Below are 24174 nucleotides of genomic sequence, written 5' to 3'. Positions count from 1 at the left end.
TATAACATCCGGTGCTATGAAAGAGTGACAGCGTGACAAATATTTCGTCAATTAACAGTGGATCTGGGGCTCTATGAAAGTTACTTTTGTGACGGAAATAGTTTAAATCAAAAACTGTCAAAATGATGCAAGTAACAGATTTTCAAAGTGAGTTATTTCATTGAATTAAGCTTCTGTTGGATGCTTGTACTGACACGTCATTCCTCAGTCTTGCTGACGTCTGTTACCATGTTATGTTTTCATTAGGCGTATCGACAGCTTGGACGACAAGCATAATACAGAAATGGTGTTTTTATTCATTTAGTAACAGATAGTGAAGATAGTTGCACACTAACATTGGAATCTAGACTGAAATTGATACACCACCTAACAAATATGATACTGAACATGTTTAAATTATTTTTGGAATAGTGGAATTTAATTTGGACAACGAACTGATACTGTCCACATGTAGGACATTGTGTTGTGGAGAGCATTAAATATCGAAGCTAAATATTAAAAAATCTGTTCTATCGATGATAATCAATACATTGTTATTATTTCTACCAGACCCGTGAAGATACGGGGTAGAATAGGTCTTCAGCAACCCATGCTTGCCGTAAAAGGTGACTATGCTTGTCGTAAAAGGCGACTAACGGGATCGGGTGGTCAGGCTCGCTGACTTGGTTGATGCAGGTCCTTGATCCCAATTGCGTGGATCAATGCTTATGATATCAATCACTGGACTGTCTGGTCCAGACTCGATTATTTACAGACTGCCATCATATAGCTGGAATATTGCTGAGTGCGGCGTAAAACAACACACCAACCAACCAATTTCTACCACAAATTAAGTAAAAACATTATGGACCCTGTGAGTATTACATGTTTCTCTTAATTTAATAATTATGTCAGTTTGTGTCATTTTAAAATGTTGTGCTCATCACTTACAATTATGAAATTAATAAGTCAACAAATTATTGTCAGTGCACTAATGCTGATCTAGCCGAAAATGCATTACGCAAGTTGACCTACCTTTGAGATTAAATGACAGACAACTTAGAATAGCATGATACAGTATGAGGTATCTGCAGTTCTATTGAGTGATAGCATTTACTCTGTTGTGATCTAACTTCAGCTGGCAGGAAATTGAACATTATGCATATTCAACTGATTATATGGGTCAAAGATTACAGTTGTTGCTGCACCAGTTTGCACCATCATTTGATGTAAATAAAATTAAGCAGTGTCATGTATTCACCACATCTGCTGTAACCATGGTAACATTATACTTGCTGCATTATACTTGGATGATTAGCCATAAATAAGAACAGGTTTGCCAAAAACAAAGATCCCATAATAATAATAATAATAATAATAATAATAATAATAATGATAATGTTATGTATTCACCACATCTGCTGTAACCATGGTAACATTATACTTGCTGCATTATACTTGGATGATTAGCCTTAAATAAGAACAAGTTTGCCCAAAACAAAGATCCCAGTATAATAATTAATAATAATCATAAGTCATCTTCTATCACGCATTAATACACAATGCATGCTTAAAGTGAACAATGAAAAATGTTGATCTTGAAAAATGAGGTTGGCTAACTGTCATGGCTACTTAATCAACTTGTGTAAACAAACAGTGACTAGATTTGACACGTTACTAGGTTGAATATACTGCAGTCTAGTGCTGAATCACTTTGGTTATTGGCTTTGTTATTAGATTCATTTATTATATCCCATAGCAATGCTCATTCTGAGCACCAGGTAACCACAATATCTTTCAAGGATGCTTTGGTCTATATGGTGTCAAGGGATGTCAAGTATTTATGTAAGATTGACTACAATTTGTTTGTGTTCATGGAGGTATAAACATGATAAACATAATGGGCCTTAATGTTTTTCGGTTCATAAAAACAAAAGCAAAAATTCACTGGTGAGTTTTGTCAGCAATTGAAATAAAGTTCAGATATACTGTGTTTAAAACAGTTATGAGAGATTTATCCTTCTGAAAAAACAATGTGAAAATAGAAGCCAGTATTTCAACAGTACCGATATGAAAATTAAAACCATGCAGTATTTCACCTGTATGAAAATAAAAACCAGTATTTCAGTCGTGTGGATTAAAAACCAGTATTTTACTAGTGTGAAAATAAAAGCCAGTGTTTTCATGATCCTACTCTTGATGAAAGTACTAATGCTGTGTACTCTTTGTTTCAGAAATTGGAGTGGGCTTGGCTGGATTTGGCATCGCCTTCCTGTTTCTGGGTGTCATGTTCTTATTTGACAAAGGTCTGCTTGCAATTGGCAATGTAAGTACTGGGGTACTACGGTCTTGTCCGACTGGATTATATACATGCTCAATCATATACATGACATACAGATTATATACAGGCTCCATCATATACACGACATACAGATTATACACAGGCTCCATCATATACATGACATACAGATTATAAACAGGCTCCATCATATACATGACATACAGATTATATACAGGCTCCATCATATACATGACATACAGATTATAAACAGGTTCCATCATTACATGACATACAGATTATAAACAGGCTCCATCATATACACGACATACAGATTATACACAGGCTCCATCATATACACGACATACAGATTATATACCATGTATACAGGCTTCATCACATACATGGCATACAGATTATATACAGGCTCCATCATATACATGGCATACAGATTATATACAGGCTCCATCATATACATGGCATACAGATTATATACCATGTATACAGGCTCCATCACATACATGGCATACAGATTATATACAGGCTCCATCATATACATGGCATACAGATTATATACAGGCTCCATCATATACATGGCATACCAGGGATGTGAAATCTCCGCGGAAACGCGGAAAATCGCGTTTTTTAAAACTGTAGTCCTCGGAAAAAATCATCTTCCGCGTAAAAAATTTAATAAAATTTTTTAAAAAAAACACTCCGAAAAATATGATCGAAAACCGGACAACCGTCGCTGATCGTCCTGTTTTCGATCAGAGCTTTCACCAGCATAGGTTTTCGGCGATCATACGTTTTCTATCACGAATACTTGCACTATAACGTGGGGTGTGGCGTCACACAGATATTGTTAATACTCAGAGTCAGCTGATGGCTTGTGTTTAAGATAAAGTTGTCTTTTAGCCTGTAAGTGAATGAGATGTTTTACAGTTGTTCATGTGATTAGCGAGAAAACTATGAATGTTTCTTCAGCGTCCAAAACCCCATAACATAGGGGATATATATTGTATTAATGTCTTATGTTTGCAATGGATTTTTGTTTTTTTCATCAAAAGGTAAGTACAAGGTAAGTTTTTTTCAATAAGCTTCAACATGGGGAAAGGGTCAGACATTGCACGCTTGTGACCGTTGTCCTTGTCTGGGGGATGGGGGTTGAAGTTTATGGCAGTATTGCTCCCAGACCTGGCGGGTAGCCAGGTGCGCGAAAGCTATGCCCGATTTTTTGAAAGTACTGATTTAACTTCGAAATTTTACTGCATCTGCCATCTTGTTTATTTGACTTTTGCCCATGACTTAATACATTTCTTGGTGCGAATGTTGTCCAAACTGCACGAAATTGCTTAAAATGCAATCAGATGACCCCCCTAGACTTTTCCTCTTTTTTAGAGTAAACCTGCTCACATCCCTGCATACAGATTATATACAGGCTCCATCATATACATGGCATACAGATTATATATAGGCTCCATCATATACATGGCATACAGATTATATACAGGCTCCATCATATACATGGCATACAGATTATATACAGGCTCCATCATATACATGGCATACAGATTATATACAGGCTCCATCATATACATGGCATACACAATACAGCTGAAATACTGCTTATTCGGCAGTGCAGTAACTGCTTGCCCATCCCTCATCATGATGGCTTGAATTCCCACTAACTTTAGAAGCTGTGTGCTGAGTGTTGGGATGATGTTATTAGCTGAGTTTACAAGACCGAACTGAATGTTACTAGACACAGTCTTCGGGCTAGTGGCTAAAGTCGCAGACGGCATTCAAGTGATGAAATGTCAACATTGTCCATGACATTTTATCATCATGTGCTACAAGGAAGGGGTGGCATTGAAATTTTAGTATCAGTATTAGCATGATTAGTGACGGGTATTGCAATAATCACCGATGATGATTCATGTATTGCGATACATACCACAATATATTACATACATTCTTTCATCTGTAATTTAATATAAACCTGAATTTAAAAAATACTCCCTGCACATTTTTGACATTTTCATAATATGTTGGTTGTTGCTATGGTCACAATGCATTGGTAATAGACACATTAGATATACAGGAAACTGGTCACAAATAGTTTCACTTTTTCGTTCACAGGAAGCAGTTGTTAATTTCTTAATGTCCTAATTTCAATTCAAGTAACAACAATATAAAGATATGCATCATTTTTTAAAAACACAATATACCAATATTGAGATACATATTTGATGGTATTTCATATCTTGGTATACTGGTAGTACCGTACAGCTTTAACTGACATATAGACTCAGAGTATGATGATATATTGATAAATAATAAGTTTCTTTATTCAGTATGTGTATAGATAAATATAAACCTGCAATTTAATGCTAAATATGAACCAGGCAGATCCATAAAATGGTTGAAATTGAATTTTCTTTCTCCACTTTGTCTATTTTAACCATGGTAATCTTAATAATGAAAGTGGGCACGGGTGGCCCAGGCGCCACGATTCGCTGAACAGAGTTGCGTCCCTTGGGCGAGCCCGAAACCTATGATTGTGGGTTCGAATCCCGGTTCGCCCTGATTATGTTTCTAGGTTTGTCAGCACCATATCCGTGCTTGTGGGTTTCACCGAAGTGGTAAACGTCTGAGACCTGCATCACTTTGGACTTTCCTCCCACATTAAGCTGACACGCCGCGATATAACTGGAATACTGTTAAAAGCGGTGTTAAACACAACTCACTCACTAATAATGTAAACGGCTCTGTGGCAGTGACTTATTAGTTCAGTATCGATAGTCATTAATTTGTATAAGCACATTACCAACGTGATAAGATTGCCGATACATCGATATCGCGACATACAGTGAAGTCCCCACTACAATGTTTAAGACATTTCTTTCTGTTTGCAGATTTTATTCTTAGCTGGCCTGGCATTCGTCATCGGCTTGGAGAGAACAGCCCGATTTTTCTTCCAGAAGCATAAAGTGAAGGCAACAGGGTTCTTCCTCGGGGGCATCCTGGTGGTCCTCCTGGGGTGGCCGATGGTCGGCATGTGTGTGGAGATGTATGGTTTCTTCTTGTTATTCAGGTAATGAGATGTACTTAGCTGATGATAACCAGATTCATCATCAGTGTAAATGCTTGTACTTCACTTGTCGGCCCGTGAAGATCTGGGGTAGAATAGGTCAATATTGTCTCGCATTGTGGAAGATGCAACTCAAAATATTAAAAAAGTAATTAATTTCAAGTTAATTTTGACCTGTGAAGATCTGGGTTAGAATAGGTTTTCAGTAACCAATGCTTGCTGTAAAATGCGACTATGCTTGTCATAAGAGGCAATTAACGGGATTGGGTGGTCAGGCTTGCTGACTTGGTTGATGCATGTGATCGATCCCCATTGCGTGGATCGATGCTCATGATGTCAATCACTGGATTGCGGCGTTAAACAACAAACAAACAAACAAATCTGGTTAGAACAGATCCCCAGCAACCAATGCTGGTTGTTAGAGGTGTCCAAATTGATCGGAGATCAGGCTCGGTGCCTTGGTTGATTGCATGTCATTCCTAATTGCATGGACGGCAGTAGAAACTAACACTTTTAGTCCACCATTCCTTAGAATGAAAACATACGGTAATACCCTTAAAAGGGGCAAATTTCTACTCGTCCTTATGCTAACTATTGGGCAGTTTGGCAAGGACTATAGGACAAGTGCCAGTTTTTATCGCAGAGTGGATCATTACGTACAGTATCGATCACTGGATTGTCTGGTACAGACTTGATTACATACAGGCTGTTGTCATGATGAGTGTGGCATTAAACAGCAACAAAACAAACGGTATTAAGGTAGCCGAGTAGATAAAGTAGCTCACCCAAGACCTTGGATCAAATCCCCATTCTTGGTGTGCCAAGCCATGACTTTGCTCAATATTGTCTCGTCATTGTGGAAGATGCAACTCAAAATATTAAAATTAATTTCAAGTTAATTTTGACCCGTGAAGATCTGGGTTAGAATAGGTTTTCAGCAATCCATGCTTGCTGTAACAGGCGACTTTGCTTGTCATTAGAGGCGACTAACGGGATCAGGTGGTCAGACTAGCTGACTTGGTTGATGCATGTCATCGTATCCCAATTGCGTGTATCGATGCTCATGATGTCAATCACTAAATTGTCTGGTCAAGACGGGATTATTTACAGACCTCCGTCATATAGCTGGAATATTGCTGAGTGCAGCGTTTAACAACAAACAAACAAACAAACAAACAATCAAGTTGATCTTATGCTTCAAAAATAGAAGCTATAATGAAATTACAAACAGAACAAGCAAGAAAGGTTTAAAGATGCATATTTATCATGAAGCAAATGATTGTTCTAACAGATTTTTTTTTCACTGACTCCTGTGAAATACTGACAATGTTGTTGTCTGTTTCAGTGGATTCTTCCCTGTTGCTGTCAACTTTTTAAGACGTGTACCAGTTGTAGGAACAATATTGAATCTACCGGGAATTAGATCTGTAAGTTAAATCTTTGTGTCCTTGATATAGTATAAGGAGACAGACATTTTATTGTATGTATATTTACACCAAAAGAAACGTGAATGCCATTCATGTTGGTTAAGATATGAAGAATCACTCATATTCAAGAGAGGGGCGGTCGGGTAGCCTAGTGGTTAAAGCGTTCGCTCGTCACGCCGAAGACCCGGGTTCGATTCCAGACAAGGGTACAATGTGTGAAGCCCATTTCTGTGATATTGCTGGAATATTGCTATTGCTGGAATATTGCTAAAAGCGGCGTAAAACCATATTCACTCACTCACTCATATTCAAGAGATATTAGATTAGTTTGATGCACAAATGAACATACTGGTATGTCGTGTGAACCGATGCTCATGACTGCAGCATGTCATAGATACATGACTCGAGATGCAATATTTGTCTTGTGCAGAATTAGCGTGTAAAGTTTGGAAATCACATGCAGCATATCGTGAAAAGAATAAAGAGGCTCTGTGGTAACACTTGACTGATTGTTAGTTTTGTCATTAAGTCGTACACTTTGGAAACAACTCTTCCTAACGATGCTTGTCGGAAGAAGTACTAACGGGATCGGGTGATCAGGTCCGGTGACTTTGTTGATGCATGTCATCATATCTCAGTTGAGTGGATCGATGCTCATGATATCAATCACTGGATTGTCTGGTCCAGACTCAATTATTTACAGACCGCCGTCATTAAGCTGGAAAATTGCTGGGTGCGGCGTTAAGAGACAAACAAACAAACAAACAAAATCTTAACATACACACTTCTCTGTATGTTTCTTTTGGTAGTGAGTATATTTATGGATTTCCGGGTGTTATTGAGTACTAGATATATTGATTATTGTGGGGTTGACCTATACCCAAGCCATTCGAATGAGGTAGATATTTCAAGGGCCAAGTTAGTCGGACAGTAAATGCTATGTGTTGAATGATACATTTTCTCAAATATAAATTTTTTCGCAGCTATTGGTAACAGTCATGTATTGTCTTTAATTATTTCTTGTTCTCTTTCTTTTATGCTTATCTGCATATTGTGAGTAATCACTGGTAGAATAATTAATGCACTGATATTTAAATCTGTTAATGAAATATATTCTGAATTTACGTTTCGCTCTTATTTCAGTTTGCAGATAGAGTGGGAGAGTCTGGCTCTATGGTATAACTCCACCTGATGCTCATTGTAAAACACATTCATGTGTTACCATGTGTCCGACTGCGTTGTGTGAATGTTGACAGTGTAAACGAAAACAAAAGTGTAAAGTGGGAGTAACACTAGCTAGTTTATCCGAAGTGTAACCCCGGCTGGTGTATACGAAGTGTAACCCCGCCTGGTGTATACGAAGTATAACCCCGGCTGGTTTATACGAAGTGTAACCCTAGCTGGTGTATACGAAGTGTAACCCTGGCTGGTGTATACGAAGTGTAACCCCGGCTGGTGTATACAAAGTGTAACCCTGGTTAGTGTATACGAAGTGTAACCCCAGCTGGTGTATACAAAGTGTAACTCCAGTTAGTGTATACGAAGTGTAACCCCAGCCAGTGTATACGAAGTGTAACCCCAGCTGGTGTATACGAAGTGTAACCCCGGCTGGTGTATACGAAGTGTAACCCCGGCTGGTGTATACAAAGTGTAACCCCGGTTAGTGTATACGAAGTGTAACCCAAGCTGGTGTATACAAAGTGTAACACCAGCTGGTGTACACAAAGTGTAACCCCAGCTGGTGTATACGAAGTATAACCCCGGCTGGTTTATACGAAGTGTAACCCCAGCTGGTGTATACGAAGTGTGACCCCAGCTGGTGTATACGAAGTGTAGCCCCAGCTAGTGTATATGAAGTGTGACCCCGGCTGGTAACCCCAGCTGGTGTATACGAAGTGTAACCCCGGCTGGTGTATATGAAGTGTAACCCTGGCTGGTGTATACAAAGTGTAACCCCGGTTAGTGTGTACGAAGTGTGACCCCAGCTGGTGTATACGAAGTGTAACCCCAGCTGGTGTATACGAAGTGTAATCCCTGCTTATGTACACAAAGTAACCCCGGCTGGTGTATACAATATGTTAAGCCGGCCGGTGTGTACGAAGTGTAACCCCAGTCGGTGTAGGATTCTCCCATAATTCCACCCCATTGTTAATACCACCAGATTGATTGACACCTACCATATTTAACACATAAAAGGTGGACACTTCATTCCACTTTATTTTAATTTGGTTATTACGTTTCATTTTAATTGGGTTTTTCTCCTGAATACATCAATACTATATGAACTGATACAAACAACAGGAGGAATCTCAATGTGTTGTCATAACAAAGACCACTTGAAACTTTGTTTTGAAAACTATTGATGCTCCTGACAATGTCTCAGTTTTATGAAAGGTATTAATTACATGACCAAGCAGAAGATTGGTGCCAGATTGTGGAGCTTAGTCTCCAAGTTATGCATCAAAACGAGGAGAATGTTGTGTGCATGTGTATAGTCCATATCATTGATGAGGGGTCATGGACAGCCCAGTCGTCTAAAGTGTTGCAATAAGCTGTGCAGAGTTGCATCCCTTGGGCATGCCAGTGAACCTTTGATTATTGGTTCGAATCCCAGTTCGTCCCAATTATTATTCTAGGTTTGTCAGCACCATACCCGTGCTCGTGGGTTTCACCAAAGTGGTATACATCTGAGACCAGCAACACTTCGGGCTTTCCCCCCACATCAAGCTGACACGCCGTGATATAACTGGAATACTGTTACAAACGGTGTTAAACTCAACTCACTCACTCATTGATGCTGCAATGTGAAGGTGTCACCTGCTAAGGAAGACAGGTCAGGGGAGACAGATGGAGACTCGGCTATAAGCTGCATGAAGCCTGGCTGCATGTACCGTATTTCCTCAATTAAACGCTACAGGGTAACTGAAAACCTGAAACACTGGACAACTTTGACAACAGGTAGTTTTTTATGCTCGGAATTCTCCGAATTATCATCTGTGCGAGTTTCATAACACATCCCATATCGTACTTCAAGTACTATATGTGTACAACTCATTGTGTCCACTAAACAGTTTCAAGAATTTTGAACTATAGTACCGAAGGAGGATCTGAATATATTGTTAAGGGAAATTGAAATTATGAATGCTAGGCCTTGATAAAATACCCGGTTGAAAAGTGTCTCAAAGAAATATGCACCCGGGCGTTAAATCGAGGAAACATGGTATGCACATTGTGTCAGTCTGATGTTCAACATTAGATCTCCGGTTACTCTACAGATAGAGATAACCATCATAAAACTGCCGGTAAGAAACAACTGTAGCTAGAAGTTAACAGCAGGTGTTTCCACCCAGTGCCCTGTTGCAGGTACAGGCTGTCTTCATCTTCCCGAGGCAAGAGAGTTAACTAGACTATAAAAGTCCAGTTTCCACCCTTGCCGAACTAGGCTGGAATTCCTGGGCTCGATCGTAGCGCCACCAGTGGCTATTCATCTTCCCGAGGCAAGAGAGTTAACTGACTATAAAAGTCCAGTTTCCACCCTTGCCGAACTAGGCTGGAATTCCTGGGCTCGATCGTAGCGCCACCAGTGGCTATTCATCTTCCTGAGGCAAGAGAGTTAACTGACTATAAAAGTCCAGTTTCCACCCTTGCCAAACTAGGCTGGTATTATGGAGTTACATTTTGGTTGGACTAACGAGTCTATGCATAGTCCAATCAAAATCGCAAACCGAAACCGAAATCCGGTTCGTAAACTGTCATGCAGATTTCGGTCGACTGCAGGATTTGTAAAACATATGCACCTCTAACTCGTTGTCAACAGATATTTTCTAAATCTTTTCCTGTTTTTAATCAAGGTGCTCACGTGATTTGATGCACTTCCCGATGTAAGACTCGTTTTATCACAATATAGATCTTGATTATCAATCAGATCGTCTTGACTGGGCGCCACCGTTTTGTTTGAAGCAAATGCAAGTGATACAAGAGGTTGAATCTGATTGGTCAATAGGAGAGGCATAGAAAGGACATAACTCGTAATAGCCACTGGGGGCGCTACGATCGAGCCCAGGAATTCCAGTCAGTTAATTCCCTTGCCTCGGGAAGATGCGCTGTCTTGTGTACAGAGTAAATACACGTTTACCTCAAGCTTTACATGTCTTACCAAAAATGTCACGAAACTTTTGATTATTTCTTTGGTTCACTTATTCGTAGTTACAGATCTGGCTGCGATTGAAAATAATCTTGTTTTGTATTCCAGTTTGAATTGAAAGTTTTCTCAGATATTTCAAAAATTGTTTTTGAGATTCAAATGTTGAATATTTCAAGTTGTATGGAGGTTGTTCTTCAGTGCAGCATTCATCTGGGGTGTGAAAAATATTAACAAAATCTTTTGAAATACAATTTAATAAATTCTCAAAGTAGATCTAACAAGTTGGTTATGCTGCTTTGAGAAGAATGAAGACACTAATTGCTCCAAAGTTTCCAAAATAGGACTTGTTGGGTCTTTAATCTTTCCTCTGTGATGAAGGAATAGGCCCCCTTCATGCATGTGGTGAGTGTTTATGTACCATCTTGTACCATCAAGGTACATTGGTATCATGTCGTGTATCATCACAGCCCTGTATCATCCCTGGTGCTCAACACCCTGTGTACTGGCCACAGCACTAGGGAACTGTGAGATGCTCTGCCTCACCAGGGGCGGTCGGGTAGCCTAGTGGTTAAAGCGTCAGCTCGTCACGCCGAAGACCCGGGTTCGATTCCCGACATGAGTACAATGTGTGAAGCCCATTTCTGGTGTCCCCCGCCGTGATATTGCTGGAATATTGCTAAAAGCGGCGTAAAACCATACTCACTCACTCACTCACTGCCTCACCAATATTCACAAGCTGAATTTCTTATAACAGAATAATTAGCATCATGATCAGCTGCCAAATTGTCTAGCCAACCCATATGCCAATAATGAATGGTTTCATATTATGCTTAAGTTATATAATGTACTTTTCATAAAATATTTGCTACTCCAAATTATCAACTTTCCTGGTTATTTTTGAAGATATGGGTGAAATCTTGAGACACCAGGTGTTGTGACATTTAGGTGGCCCCGTAGTTAGTGTGTTTGCTCAGCTTGGACTAAACACAGGTTTGATTCCCACATGGGTCCTCACTACCAGTGTTCAACACAGCCCCTAGTCTACTAGTTGAAGATGGTGGAAAGTTTTAAGGATGATTCTCTCGCAATGAAAGACCACAAGAAGTTTGGATTATCATGTCCAGCTCGGAATATGTAAAGTTGATTTCAATCTCATTAAAATCAGACCTTAGTTCTCGCTACCGCTAAACAAAGATCTGAAGACATCCTATTAGGGGTCACGTCAGAACGACCTTTCATCCGACCAATCAGTGCGTCGCTTACCAGATTATGAAAGTGACAGTCGGAATGTGATTTCTAGTCATGCAACCTCGAAAACTTTAACATGGTGTATTCCGAAACGATAGTTACGGGTTTAACGACAGAATCCTTACAATCTAGACCATCTATTAGCCATTCCAGAATGTTTTTTGTTCAGGTTTCAAATTTGTAATCGAGAATTTGTCAAAATATGTTTCGAAGCGTAGTCGCCAATTTGAATTTTGTGCCGTAAAGCACGAGAAAGCAGCCTTCTGATTGGTCATTCCATTGGTCGGTCATAGTTCGCGCAAGGTCGGCCTGACGTGACCCGTAATGGGATGTCCTCAGATCTTTGTTCAGCGGTAGCGAGAACTAAGGTCTGATTTTAACGAGATTGAGTCGATTTTTGGTTAATGGGTAGTCAGTGAAAGTCCAGATGTTGCCTGACCAGGATGTGGTACACAGGAGTTTGAACACAATAACATGTATCTGTGTGTTTAGTAGAGCAGGTAATTTATCATGAATGTGTGGGTACACAACATAAGAGTGTTCCTTCTTACCAGTGTGCTGTCTGGCCCTGTATGAATGTCGTGTAAGATATTAACCATGTATAAATGTGAAGTGTTACTATTTTGTCATTATCTTCCTGTAAATATCATCTACGTTATCATCTGAAGCAAACATATGCAATCTGGTTGATCAGTGATACCCTGCAGCAGCATCACGGTCGTCTGTAAGTCGCTGACTCGTCACAACTCTCAAACATACCACTCAAAAGAAGATAAGAAAACCTAATTCTTTCATGTTACTATACTTAAACAGTAATATGAAAGAATTGGGTGGTGCTTAACTTCTTTTGAGTAGTATGTATAACCAGATAACGTATTTGCCGTAATAATTCATCTTCCCGAGGCAAGGGAGTTAACTGACTAAAAGAGTCCAGTTTCCATCCTTGCCCAACTAGGCTGGAATTATGGAGTTATATTTTGGCTGGACTAAGGAGTCAGTGTGCAGTACATCAAAGGGAGCTCTCATTAAACCCTACACAAGTTGAATTATGTTGTCAGGGATCGAGAGATAGAGATTTGGAAGAATGTAATACTTAGGATTTAGGGTAGAATAGGTCTTCAGCAACCCATGCTTACTGTAAAAGGCTACTATGCTTGTCGTAAGAAGCGACTAACAAGATCGGGTGGTCAGGCTCGCTAACTTGGTTGATGCATGTCATCGATCTCAATTGCGTGGATCGATGCTCATCAATCACTGGATTGTCTGGTCCATATAGCTGGAATATTGCTGAGTGCGCCGTTAAACAATAAACAAACAAACAAAACTTAGAGCGTCCTACTCCAGTTTTGATAGGGAGAGATTTTATCGTTCCATGAAACACAAAAATGATTTCTTGTCAGTTGTTAAATTAATATGTTGAGTGGTATAGTTACTGGGCAATTTTTCCTCTTTCTGTAAATAAATCTGTAATATACACACAAAATATGAACGGGCATGTAAACTTTGGGCTTAGTATGAGGGATTAATAAGGATTACTAAGAGATTACTAAGAGATTGGTGTAGCAATTGATAAGGGGGTGCTTGATACCGCGAATATGGTAGTTTATACTTCAGTCCCAAATAAATTGTGATAAGCATCGTTGATGTTCATATGTCCTCAGTATGTTTTACCTGCTGACATTCAGTGGTATTGGAGTGAGTGAGTGAGTGAGTGGGTTGGGTTTAACGCCGCTTTTAACAACATTCCAGTTATATCGTGGCATGCCAGCTTAATGTGGGAGGAAAGCTCGAAGTGATGCAGGTCTCAGACGTTTACCACTTTGGTGAAACCTACGAGCACGGGTATGGTGCTGACAAACCTAGGAACCTAATGGGGGCGAACCAGGATTCGAACCCACAATCATAGGTTTCTGGCGTGCCCAAGGGACGCAATTCTGCACAGCGAATCGCGGCGCCTTAGACGACTTGGCCACCCGTGCCCCCTCAGTGGTATTGGAAGGGCGATGGGTAGCCTAGTGGTTAAAGTGTTCACTCTTCTGACCGGAGACCCAGGTTCCATTCCCCACATGGGTACAATGTTAGAGGCCCTTTTATGGGGTGCCCCGCCGTGATATTGCTGGAATATTGCTAAAAACGGCGTAAAACCATACTCACTCACTACTCACCTTTGCCTCGGGAAGATGGTTTGCGACCATATCTGTCCAACAATAAGGTGTCATTCGCGTCAAGACTCAGTTGTCGAGGAGAATTAAATGTCTTGTGTATGATGTGACTCTTGACTAAAGAAAACAGAGAATGATGCAAATGTTCAATATTTTAATTGCATTAATAACAGTTGCTACAGTACTGTAATTGATAACCACAAAAACTATGGATCAAGGGGGTGAGGTGAAGTGGGGTTTATCGTGATGTTCGAGGTTATTGCACTTACATAGCGACATGCCTGCACGTGTGTGTGGCTGCTTGTACTAGTCCGGACTGGGGCGGTCGGGTAGCCTAAAGTACTCACGGAAATGAAAAAAAACTGTTTTTTCTATCTCAGATTTTAAATAAATGCAGTTAATATACAAAATATATAAATATTCAAACAACTCAATTAGTACTAATTGGGCCTTGGCACAAATACAGCGTATCAAATGTTTTTATGTCTTTTTACACATAAAAGTATGTAAAAATATGAACAAAACAGACTATTGTGAAACTGAGCATAACCAGGTGTTAGTAGATCAAGGTGAATGTCCATGACCTATGACACCTTGATGACAGGTGAAAACAGGTACTTGAAACCCATGTGCATGTGATTTGTCAGTGGTTAGTGATTTGTCAGTGGTATTTTGGGATAGTGAATCATCGTCAAAATATCAGAACGTAAAAGTAACATATTCCCTTCTCAAACAACAACTTACATGTCATTATTATTATGTACACGAACATAGCTGTTATTTTTATTGTTGTTTTGATAACTTTTTTCCAGGCTCATTTGCATAATGCCTATAGCCTGTTTCTTCCATGTCAATTTGGACGTAGTTTTATTTTTGAATGTTGAAAGTGCCTACAAATTACCTCCTGTAAAGTACATTTTGTATTGAGCACTGAGATAAAACTAGCAAATCCAGACTAGTACTTTTCCAGTTGTTTTGTTATTTCGTATTTACATCTACGTAATGCTTCGTGTCGATTATTAAATTCAGCAAAACAGGTTTTTTTTCATTTCCATGAGTACTTTAGTGGTTAAAGCGTTCGCTCTTCACACCGAAGTAAAGCGGCGTAAAACCATTTTCACTCACTCCAGCAATTCATCAAGATCGTATGTACAGGAGTCAGTGACTTATGACTTACATATCCCCCTCCCAATCATGTCACGACAAGTTTCTGTTAGTCCCCAATACTTGGTGCTAAAGTATACTTTTGTTAATATAGTTCTAAACTTTTCACTATTATGGTACTTTTGTGTTGATTGGAACTTAATATTCTAGAAACATTATCACACCTAAGGACACCCTGCAGTTGAATAGGCTGGGGGGTAGGCTAGCGGTTAAAGCATTTGCTCCTCACGCCAAAACCCCAGGTTCGATTCCCCACATGGGTACAATGTGTGAAACCCATTACCGATGTCCCCTGCCCTTATATTGCTGGAATATTGCTAAAAGCGGCATTAAACCATACTCACTCACTCACCCTGCAGTTGAAGGTTCTGCAGTGCAAGTACGACCAGGAACCAGACCCTCAGGCTCTTTATTGGTTATTTTCTACCGGGGGACTGACTGCCATTGCTCAAACGGTAGATAGTTCGCTGTTCTCATAATGGATAATGAACAATAGTAGGAATGTGTTTAGGAAATAACAAGGTTTGTTCTCTGAATCATGATGGATCATCAAAAATATTTTTATTGGGCAGTGAGACATTTATCATTTGATAGTTACACCTAAAGGTAACATCTGTTCAAAACTTTCGTACAGTGTAACCAGTGGTAACCTGTCACTCAAACATAGATCAGACACTCGATGATTGGTCCTTATAGAATGTGTTGTTTTGTTAGAAGTCATGAATATATTTTGCATGAATATAAGGTTTTTATCAAATCAACTAAGCTCTGTTAGTCACAAGTATTACCTGATGTCAACATGTCTCATATTCCTTGCTCCATCGTTCAAAGCTTCAGTTTATTATGTACATAGCCAAATAAACAAATGTGAAACCATGGTATTGTTTGTTTTAGTGTTTTCTCCGAATGTACAGTATGTCACATCACTTTTTGAGCAATTGAGTTTATACTTTCGGGTTTCAATTTTCATTCAATCTCATTAAATTCAGATCTTAGTTTTCACTACCGCTAACCAAAGATCTGAGGACATCCCATTACGGGTCACGTCAGAACAACTTTTCGCGAACATTGACCGACCAATGAAATGACTGACAAGAAATCAACTTTGGCCAATCAGAAGGCAGCTATCTCGAGCTTTACGGCACTAGTTTCAAACTGGCCATTATGCTTTGAAACATATTTTGACGTATTCTCGATTAAAATTTTGAAAACTGACCAAAACAACATTCTGGAATGGCTTATAGATGGCCTAGATTGTATGGATATAATCATAAAACCCGTAACTGTCGTTCTGAATACCCCGTGTTAAATATCTCGAGGTTGCCTGATTAGAAAACACATTCCGATTGTCACTTTCAGGATCTGGTAAGCGACGCCCTGATTAGTTGGATGCAAGGTTGTGCTGACGTGACCCATAATGGGATGGGATGTCCTCATATCTTTGTTTAGCGGTAGCAAGAACTAAGATCTAATTTTAATTAGATTGATTTTAATTGGGTAATTAAATTTTTCATTGGGTAACCAATATTTTCTCACTCATCTATTCATCACTCTATTGCGTTTTTCCCAAAAGTAGTGAACATTTTAAGATTTCAAAAAAATGAAAAAATATATAACTGTTCTAGATAAATAGATCTAGGCTTGACTCGGGAAGTAAATTAGCCAGTAATTGTGTTTTGGAAATTAGCTCCTTTGTACGCATGCTGAAAAAGCTTCATTGGGTATTTACCCGTGCTGTTTTTATACATTTGAGTTTTTCATTTAATGCATGTGTTTCTGTACACAAGTAATTGAAAGAAATTGGGTTTTTGGGGGGTATTTTACGCAAATTCGCTGTATGTATGGATGGATGGATGGATGCATGCATGTATGTATCAGGATCTCTTGTAGGTTTTATATATTTGATTGAAGGTTGCTCACCTTAAATTTTACAAATGTTGATTAATATATTTTGTTGATATTTTCTTATCTTCTTATTGAGATGTTAATTAATCGTAGTAATGTAAGCAAAAAACTGTCTCTTTTCATTTTTTTCATCTTTTTTCATGTTCCACACAATCAATTACTGTTTTGAAATGTTTTATGAAAACATATCCATTTTTAAATATTTCACAGAATTGTTCACAAAAAAACTATAAACCAAACAATAGAGAAGGGAATCCAACTTGACAGATCTGGTTTTGGGGTTTGTCAGCACCATACCCGTGCTTGTGGGTTTCACCAGAGTGGTAAACGTCTGAGACCTGCATCACTTCGGGCTTTCCTCCCACATGATATAACTGGAATACTGTGGAAAGTGCTTTTGAAACCAAACTCACTTCTAGATAGCATGGGGGCGGTCGGGTAGCCTAGTGGTTAAAGCGTTCGCTCGTCACACCGAAGACCCGGGTTCGAATCCCGACATGGGTACAATGTGTGAAGCCCATTTCTGGTGTCCCCCGCCATGATATTGCTGGAATATTGCTAAAAGCGGCGTAAAACCAAACTCACTCACTCACTCACTCACTCACTCTAGATAGCATGATGATAGTATGTACGTGTTTGTTAGATGGATCTTTGTACAGTTTATTATTAGAAAATAAATTAAGAAAATATTGGCTAGGTTTAGGTTGGCAGATTGTAGAATGATTGGTTGAACATGATTGTAATTGATGGTCATTATTTCACAATACAAGTATGTCATCATATAGACTGGACAAGATGATGAGGCACTGACTGTTTATGATTTCAGGACAAGGTGTAATCCCATTGTGAGTATCCCATGAGTCAGGTGGTGGTTCTGTGTTGTCAGCTTCCCAATAACCCGTCAGTGAGTCCCAAGGGAAAGGTTACCCCCAAAATTTGATATTTAAAACTACAGAAATTAGGACCATCCATTTCTTGGTCAAGACACACAGGGAGTAGGGATACTAAACCATGAGTGTTGATTAAGATTAAGTAATTTCAAGGTGCAAGTTTAGAACTGGTGCTGGTATTGTAAAGGAATTGAAAAGAAGCATTGTTGTAATAAACGTTTATTTTCAGTAAAATGTTCTTTAAAGTAAAATGTGAGTGAAATGATCCTGATTATTTAAGAAATTTTTTATTTTTTTTAATGCAGTTTCTGTAATTATATTAAGGGTTTTGATGCACAAATGTGATGAACATTTTGACCCTCCCCTGGTGCATGTCATATTTTTGGATGACCCTCCCATGTCCTTGCACCTTATTTTCATGACCCTCTCTAAAAGGAAAAAAAAGCACTTGATATTTTATTATAAAAGATCCACTTTTTCATGACCCTACCCAAATAGAAGTATTATTTTTATGAGTGAGTGAGTGAGTTTGGTTTTACGCCGCTTTAGCACTATTCCAGAAATATCACGGGGGGGGACACCAGAAATGGGCTTCACACATTGTACCCATGTCGGGATTCGAACCAGGGTCTTCCGCGTGACGAGCGTATTATTTTTATGACCCTTCCCCTAGAGACTGTCATTTTTTTTTTTTTTGATGACCCTCCCCTGATTCCCAATGACCCACCACCCCTATAATAAATGACCGGTCCCTTACGCAGCATGACAACACCCATTTGTGCACACTACGGAATGCATAGTTAGGAGAAGGGGACACTGACAGAGGTATTTGAGAGAGCTATGTTGGTGGTCTATATATTCCTTGGTGGGACAAGATTAAATTTCTCCTTTAAATTAATCCTGACCAGTAGGGTGGTTGAAGTGAACTCCTCACACACCCGAGTTTGATTCCACACATTGTTACCTCTCTGGGTGTCCCAGCATTGATGGTGCATGATTATTACTAAAATCTCAATCTCTATCCGCTAATTTGTGACCTACGTAAATTGAGCCTTTGTGGGGAGGTCCCAATGGAGGAGGTCACAAGCCAGTATAGGCCTAGTCATTAAAATATGGGGTCTTTGTCGGTATTTTTACGACTTTGTTTAAAAAAAACCACGTGAATATCAGAAAAGCTGTAAAATCAAAAATGCGAAATTATGCCTATGCGAATACGGATGTCTGTCTGCAGGGAACATTGGGACAGCTGGTTCTGCTTTCGTTTCATATCTGCAATTCTTGTTTTAAAAATACCCCGAAGTGAATGGTTAAGGTCGTTTCATACGTTTATTTTTTACGAGATTTTAGCACGGTCGTAAACAGTACAGTTATAATTTACAAGAAGCAATATTTTATGGACATAAAACATTATTTTTTATGATAAAAAAATATATATTTAACTAATCTTACTGACAGTGGCAGCTTACTGTGCATGGTGTGTTCGCTTTAATAATAAGGCAGTTTATGATGCGCCAAATTCCATCCGCCATCTTTGGACTCCCAGCACTGTCAGTGAATGGTTGTTAGCTGATCGTAACTGCCTTTCTGGGTGCATTTGCACAAAGCGATCTTAGCGCTAAGGTGATCGTAACTCCTATACCTCAACTAAGACTTACGACAGACGTGGTGCTAAGCTGTTTCGTACAACGGCACCCTGGGTACTGTTGTACAAAACAACCTTAGCGCTACAACCATCGCAAGTCAATGTTAAGGTATGGGGGTCACGATCACCTTAGCGCTAAGATCGCTTTGTACAACGGCATAAGGTATGGTGAGATTGGTAAGGTAGGGCAGCCCATGGGAACACCCGAACCATCGGAAGAGAGTAATTTGGAGTTACTGATTAAACATCTTCCGAGGAGTTAACTGACTGTAAAAGTCCAGCTTGTGGAAACTGGAGTTTTATAGTCAGTTCACTGCCTTGCCTCGGGAAGATGCTGCTTAAACAATGAACAGCAGATACGACCAGTTTCTGTTGCCTCTTGGCCTGCTATTCAACTTAATGTGGGTGTTGGTCATGGAGGCTAACTTTCCTTTTACCGCGGGTATGGTGCTAATATATAATTGGGGGCGGTCGGGTAGCCTAGTGGTTAAAGCGTTCGCTCGTCACGCCGAAGACCCGGGGTCGATTCCCGACATGGGTACAATGTGTGAAGCCCATTTCTGGTGTCCCCCGCCGTGATATTGCTGGAATATTGCTAAAAGCGGCGTAAAACCATACTCACTCACTCACATATTATAAATGGTATGACGTAGCTCGTAAATGCTGATTTGTAATGAGATTTCTGTCGCTTTAGTTTTTTTATCGGTCAATATCGGGGATGTAATGCAATAGTAGGGCGGAATCGCGCCTCAAAGGTATCCCTACATTGTGTAGATTAAACAATAACTGTATAAACTGATTATCTGCACAAACTTGTATAAAGGTTAATAGATCTACCATAACAGAGCGTTGGGTAATTGTTAAATCGATCGCTCGTCACGCTGAAGACCTGGTTTCGATTCACAACATGGGTACAATGGTACTCACGCAGACCATACTCAAGCAGTCACATTCATGTTAACCACATACATTGGGGTTGACCTTTTCATGTAGTTGGCGTATTTAACAGTAATGGAATGTTATCGTTTGAATGAACTCATTATTTAGTTCCCGGTTTATAACTTTTACGTAATTTGAACGTAGAAAATATGTGGCATTTTTAGTGTGTGATTGTCTTAACACATTACCCCCTAGTCGTGATTTCGAATATCTGATCAGGAACCTTGCATCTACAAACTTAATATTAATTTACTTTGTAACTTTCACTTGCCAAACAAGAAAAGATATTATAAGTAATACAAACATTAAATATACAAAGAGGACATGTCTCATAAGGGTCTGACCATTTGGTATTCGGGGGGGTGGAGGTGGGGGGTGGATTTTTAATCGAAAAGATTAAATTGTCCCTCAAATTGCATAGAAAAATTCATTCTACTTGACATTGTTGTCCGCCACAAAAATACATTTTGCAAGATACTTTAAAATGTATTTAGGCACGTGTTTTCATTCTGGTATTGCAGATGTAGCTGGAATAAAATATATAATATCAAAAGTAATATCGAATGGTCCGGAGGAGGTGGGGGAGGGTTCCTCGGGTAGTAAATTTTTACTCGTCCCAGCCCTAACACAAAGCCAAGTAGGTAGTGTGTTCGCTCCAATCAGGTTTGAATCCCGACATTGGTACAGCACCTAATCCAGCTTGTTGCCGTCCTCCACTCTAATCAACTGCAAGATCCCTAAGGCCATTTAATAAACGTCTGTTTCTTGAAAAAATTGATACTAACTCAGTCACAGTTTTGTATGTTGAATTTATTTCCTTTCAGACGAATAAAGACAGAATCCACCAAGATGCTCAAAGCAAATTACACCCACATTCATATGTAAATAGTGATATTTCCATGTACACTTCCATTATTATATCGTCACGTGGATTCCATAAATTGTCACCTCCGTACATTATTCACCCCAAACCATGGCCCAGAAATACAAAGGATTCTACATAGACACCCAACTTGGATTTAAACACTTTCCTGCAGCCAACGCTTTTTCCTGCAGCCCACGCTTTGCACTTTCTAAACAATCTACCCCTGAAGATCCGGGTTCGAATTGAGCAACCCGTGCTTGTCGTAACAGGCGACTAACGGCTGTCAGGTTGTCTGACTTGGTTCGTTCATGCACGGACTTGTATATATAGGTCCGTGGTTCATGTCTACGTTCCCAATTGCGTAGATCGATGCTCATGATAAAAAAAAGAGATTGGCATCCTCTTAGCATAGACCTACGGAGATCGTAGCACTAAGATCGCTTTTTGGTCCGAACAGAACTGTATATCACCTTCTAAGTAAGAAACATTGGTTTCTCCACACGACATTTTCCTTGGCAACAGAGCCACAAGGTTCATCTTGGCCCGGCACTATTCGTGACCACTCGTGTCATTCCGGGACAAGACGGAAAGGGACGGGTCGAGCCGAAGAGGTGTGTGGCATCCGGTTATTAATCAGAACATCAACACCTGATCAAGATGATAAGTGTCACCAACGACAAGGGTACGCCGTATCTGGATATCATGTTCATGTTGTATAAAGGATATATCACAGAGAAAGTCAATAAAACACAAATGTACAGTTTTGTCTGTCTTGTCTCGTGATATGTGATAATAAATCTACAATGGCACCGCTATAGTTCAGAACTGAATACACAAATCATATTTTGAGCCCCCGGGACAACATAATTCATATATTGTGAGAGTTCCGGGTTATAACCACAGGATAGTGAATTTCTGACACTCGTGATATTAATTGATCTGGAAATATGTAAGCAACGACACAAGGGTCTGTGGTTGGATTATGTCTTCACCACTGTGCTAGTCATAAGAAGAGACCAGGGCCCCGTTCCACAAAGCGATCTTAGCGCTACGACTGTAGTAAGTCAGTGTTAAAGAATGGGAATAACGATCGACTTAGCGCTAAGATCACGTTGTGGAACGGGGCCCTGGTGGATCGGGTGGTCAGCTTCTGTGACTTGCTTGATGTCGTGTCATCGTACCCAGACGGCGTGGATCGATGCTCACAATATCAATCACTGGATTGACTGGTCCCGACTCTATTATTTACTGGCCGCCGTCATATAGCTGGCATATTGCTGAGTACGGCGTTAAACAACAAGCACACAAACAAACCTGTTCTCCGTCCGGAAACAGTTTTAGAGATACACATCCATTGACATTTAAACACACGCCGACGTGCAGACTTCTGAAGTTGGACCGCCTCCGTGGTCTTGTGGTAGAGCGTCCGCCCGGAGAGCGGAAGGTCCAGGGTTCGATCCCGGGCTAGTACAAGCAGCCACACACACACATACACGTGCATGCACGTCGCTATATAAGTGCAATAATCTTGGACGCGACGTTAAACCCAATTTCACCTCACCTCACCTCACTTCTGAAGTTGGCTATTGGCAAGAGACGTACAAGTTAGGGATGGTCTTAGTGCAATAGCCTGTCGGGATTGCGAATAAGAATAGGTCCTAGGCGTGCCAGAAACATGTGTTTGTGGGTACGAATCCCCTTGTCTCCAAAGTTGTAAACATTTAATACCTGTATCACTTCGGGCTTTCCTCCCACATCAAGATGACACGCTGTTATATTGTAACTGAAATATTCTTCAAACAGATTTAATTCAAACACACTCACTAATAGAGCTCCCATATTAGTGGTCGATAGCTGGATCAATCGGATGGGTCTCAGAGAGTCTTGCCACCCGTAAAGGTCCGGGTTAGAATAGATCTTCAGCAACTCATGCTTGCCGTAAAAGGCGACTATGCTTGTCGTAAAGGCGACTAACGGGATCGGGTGGTCAGGCTCGCTGACTTGGTTGATGCATGTCATCGCATCCCAATTGCTTGGATCGATGCTCATGATGTCAAACACTGGATTGTCTTATCCAGGCTCGATTAGTTTCAGAAAGCCGTCATATAGCTGGAATATTGATGAGTGCGGTGTCAAACAACAAACGACCAAGCAAACAGAGTCTTGCAATCCACAGCGAGAGGAGTGTGTTTTAGTGATAACATCCCTGCACTGCGCATAATCTGCAGTCATCATCCGCATCATTGGATTTCATCATCCAGTAGGGTACTGTAAACGTTTAGGTGAAACGGCAGACTATGCTCGTGAGCGGCCATAAACTTTTCGAGTTCTGTGATGGGATCTAAACCACGGACCTTCTGATACGAGGTAGGACACCTTGTCCACATGATCAAAGAGCAAGCTGACAAGGTGAGGATGTCGTCTGTGGGACGGCTCC

General features: G+C 40.0%; 1 protein-coding gene across 2 annotated transcripts; it reads left to right on the top strand.

Annotated features, from left to right (window-relative positions):
* Positions 1-22501, top strand: LOC124146880 (vesicle transport protein GOT1B-like). Of its 2 annotated transcripts, none has more exons than XM_046517400.2 (7): positions 1-147; positions 2214-2305; positions 5176-5354; positions 6697-6778; positions 7922-7954; positions 18228-18246; positions 22260-22501. In XM_046517400.2, the coding sequence occupies exons 1-6, from the start codon at positions 123-125 to the stop codon at positions 18237-18239; spliced, it is 423 nt and encodes a 140-aa protein (XP_046373356.1). In that variant the 5' UTR covers positions 1-122; the 3' UTR covers positions 18240-18246; positions 22260-22501. The 2 variants fall into 2 exon arrangements, with proteins under 2 accessions (XP_046373356.1, XP_046373354.1); XM_046517398.2 differs by having other exon boundaries at positions 21697-22501.
* The last annotated feature ends 1673 nt before the right edge of the window (positions 22502-24174 follow it).

This window comes from Haliotis rufescens, unplaced genomic scaffold, assembly GCF_023055435.1.
Source record: "Haliotis rufescens isolate VD_foot unplaced genomic scaffold, xgHalRufe1.0.p SCAF_6, whole genome shotgun sequence".
In the NCBI taxonomy this organism is placed as follows: domain Eukaryota; kingdom Metazoa; phylum Mollusca; class Gastropoda; order Lepetellida; family Haliotidae; genus Haliotis; species Haliotis rufescens.
Note: the sequence above shows the minus strand (reverse complement) of the source record. Positions and strands in the feature narration are given on the sequence as shown.

What these genes read in the sequence shown, in the direction of transcription:
- LOC124146880 (XM_046517400.2), top strand. Translation starts at nt 123, where the DNA reads ATGATGCAAGTAACAGATTTTCAAA. An exon ending in GCAAGTAACAGATTTTCAAA is followed by an intron (nt 148 to 2,213) that starts GTGAGTTATTTC and finishes TCTTTGTTTCAG; the next exon opens with AAATTGGAGTGGGCTTGGCT. An exon ending in GTCTGCTTGCAATTGGCAAT is followed by an intron (nt 2,306 to 5,175) that starts GTAAGTACTGGG and finishes TTCTGTTTGCAG; the next exon opens with ATTTTATTCTTAGCTGGCCT.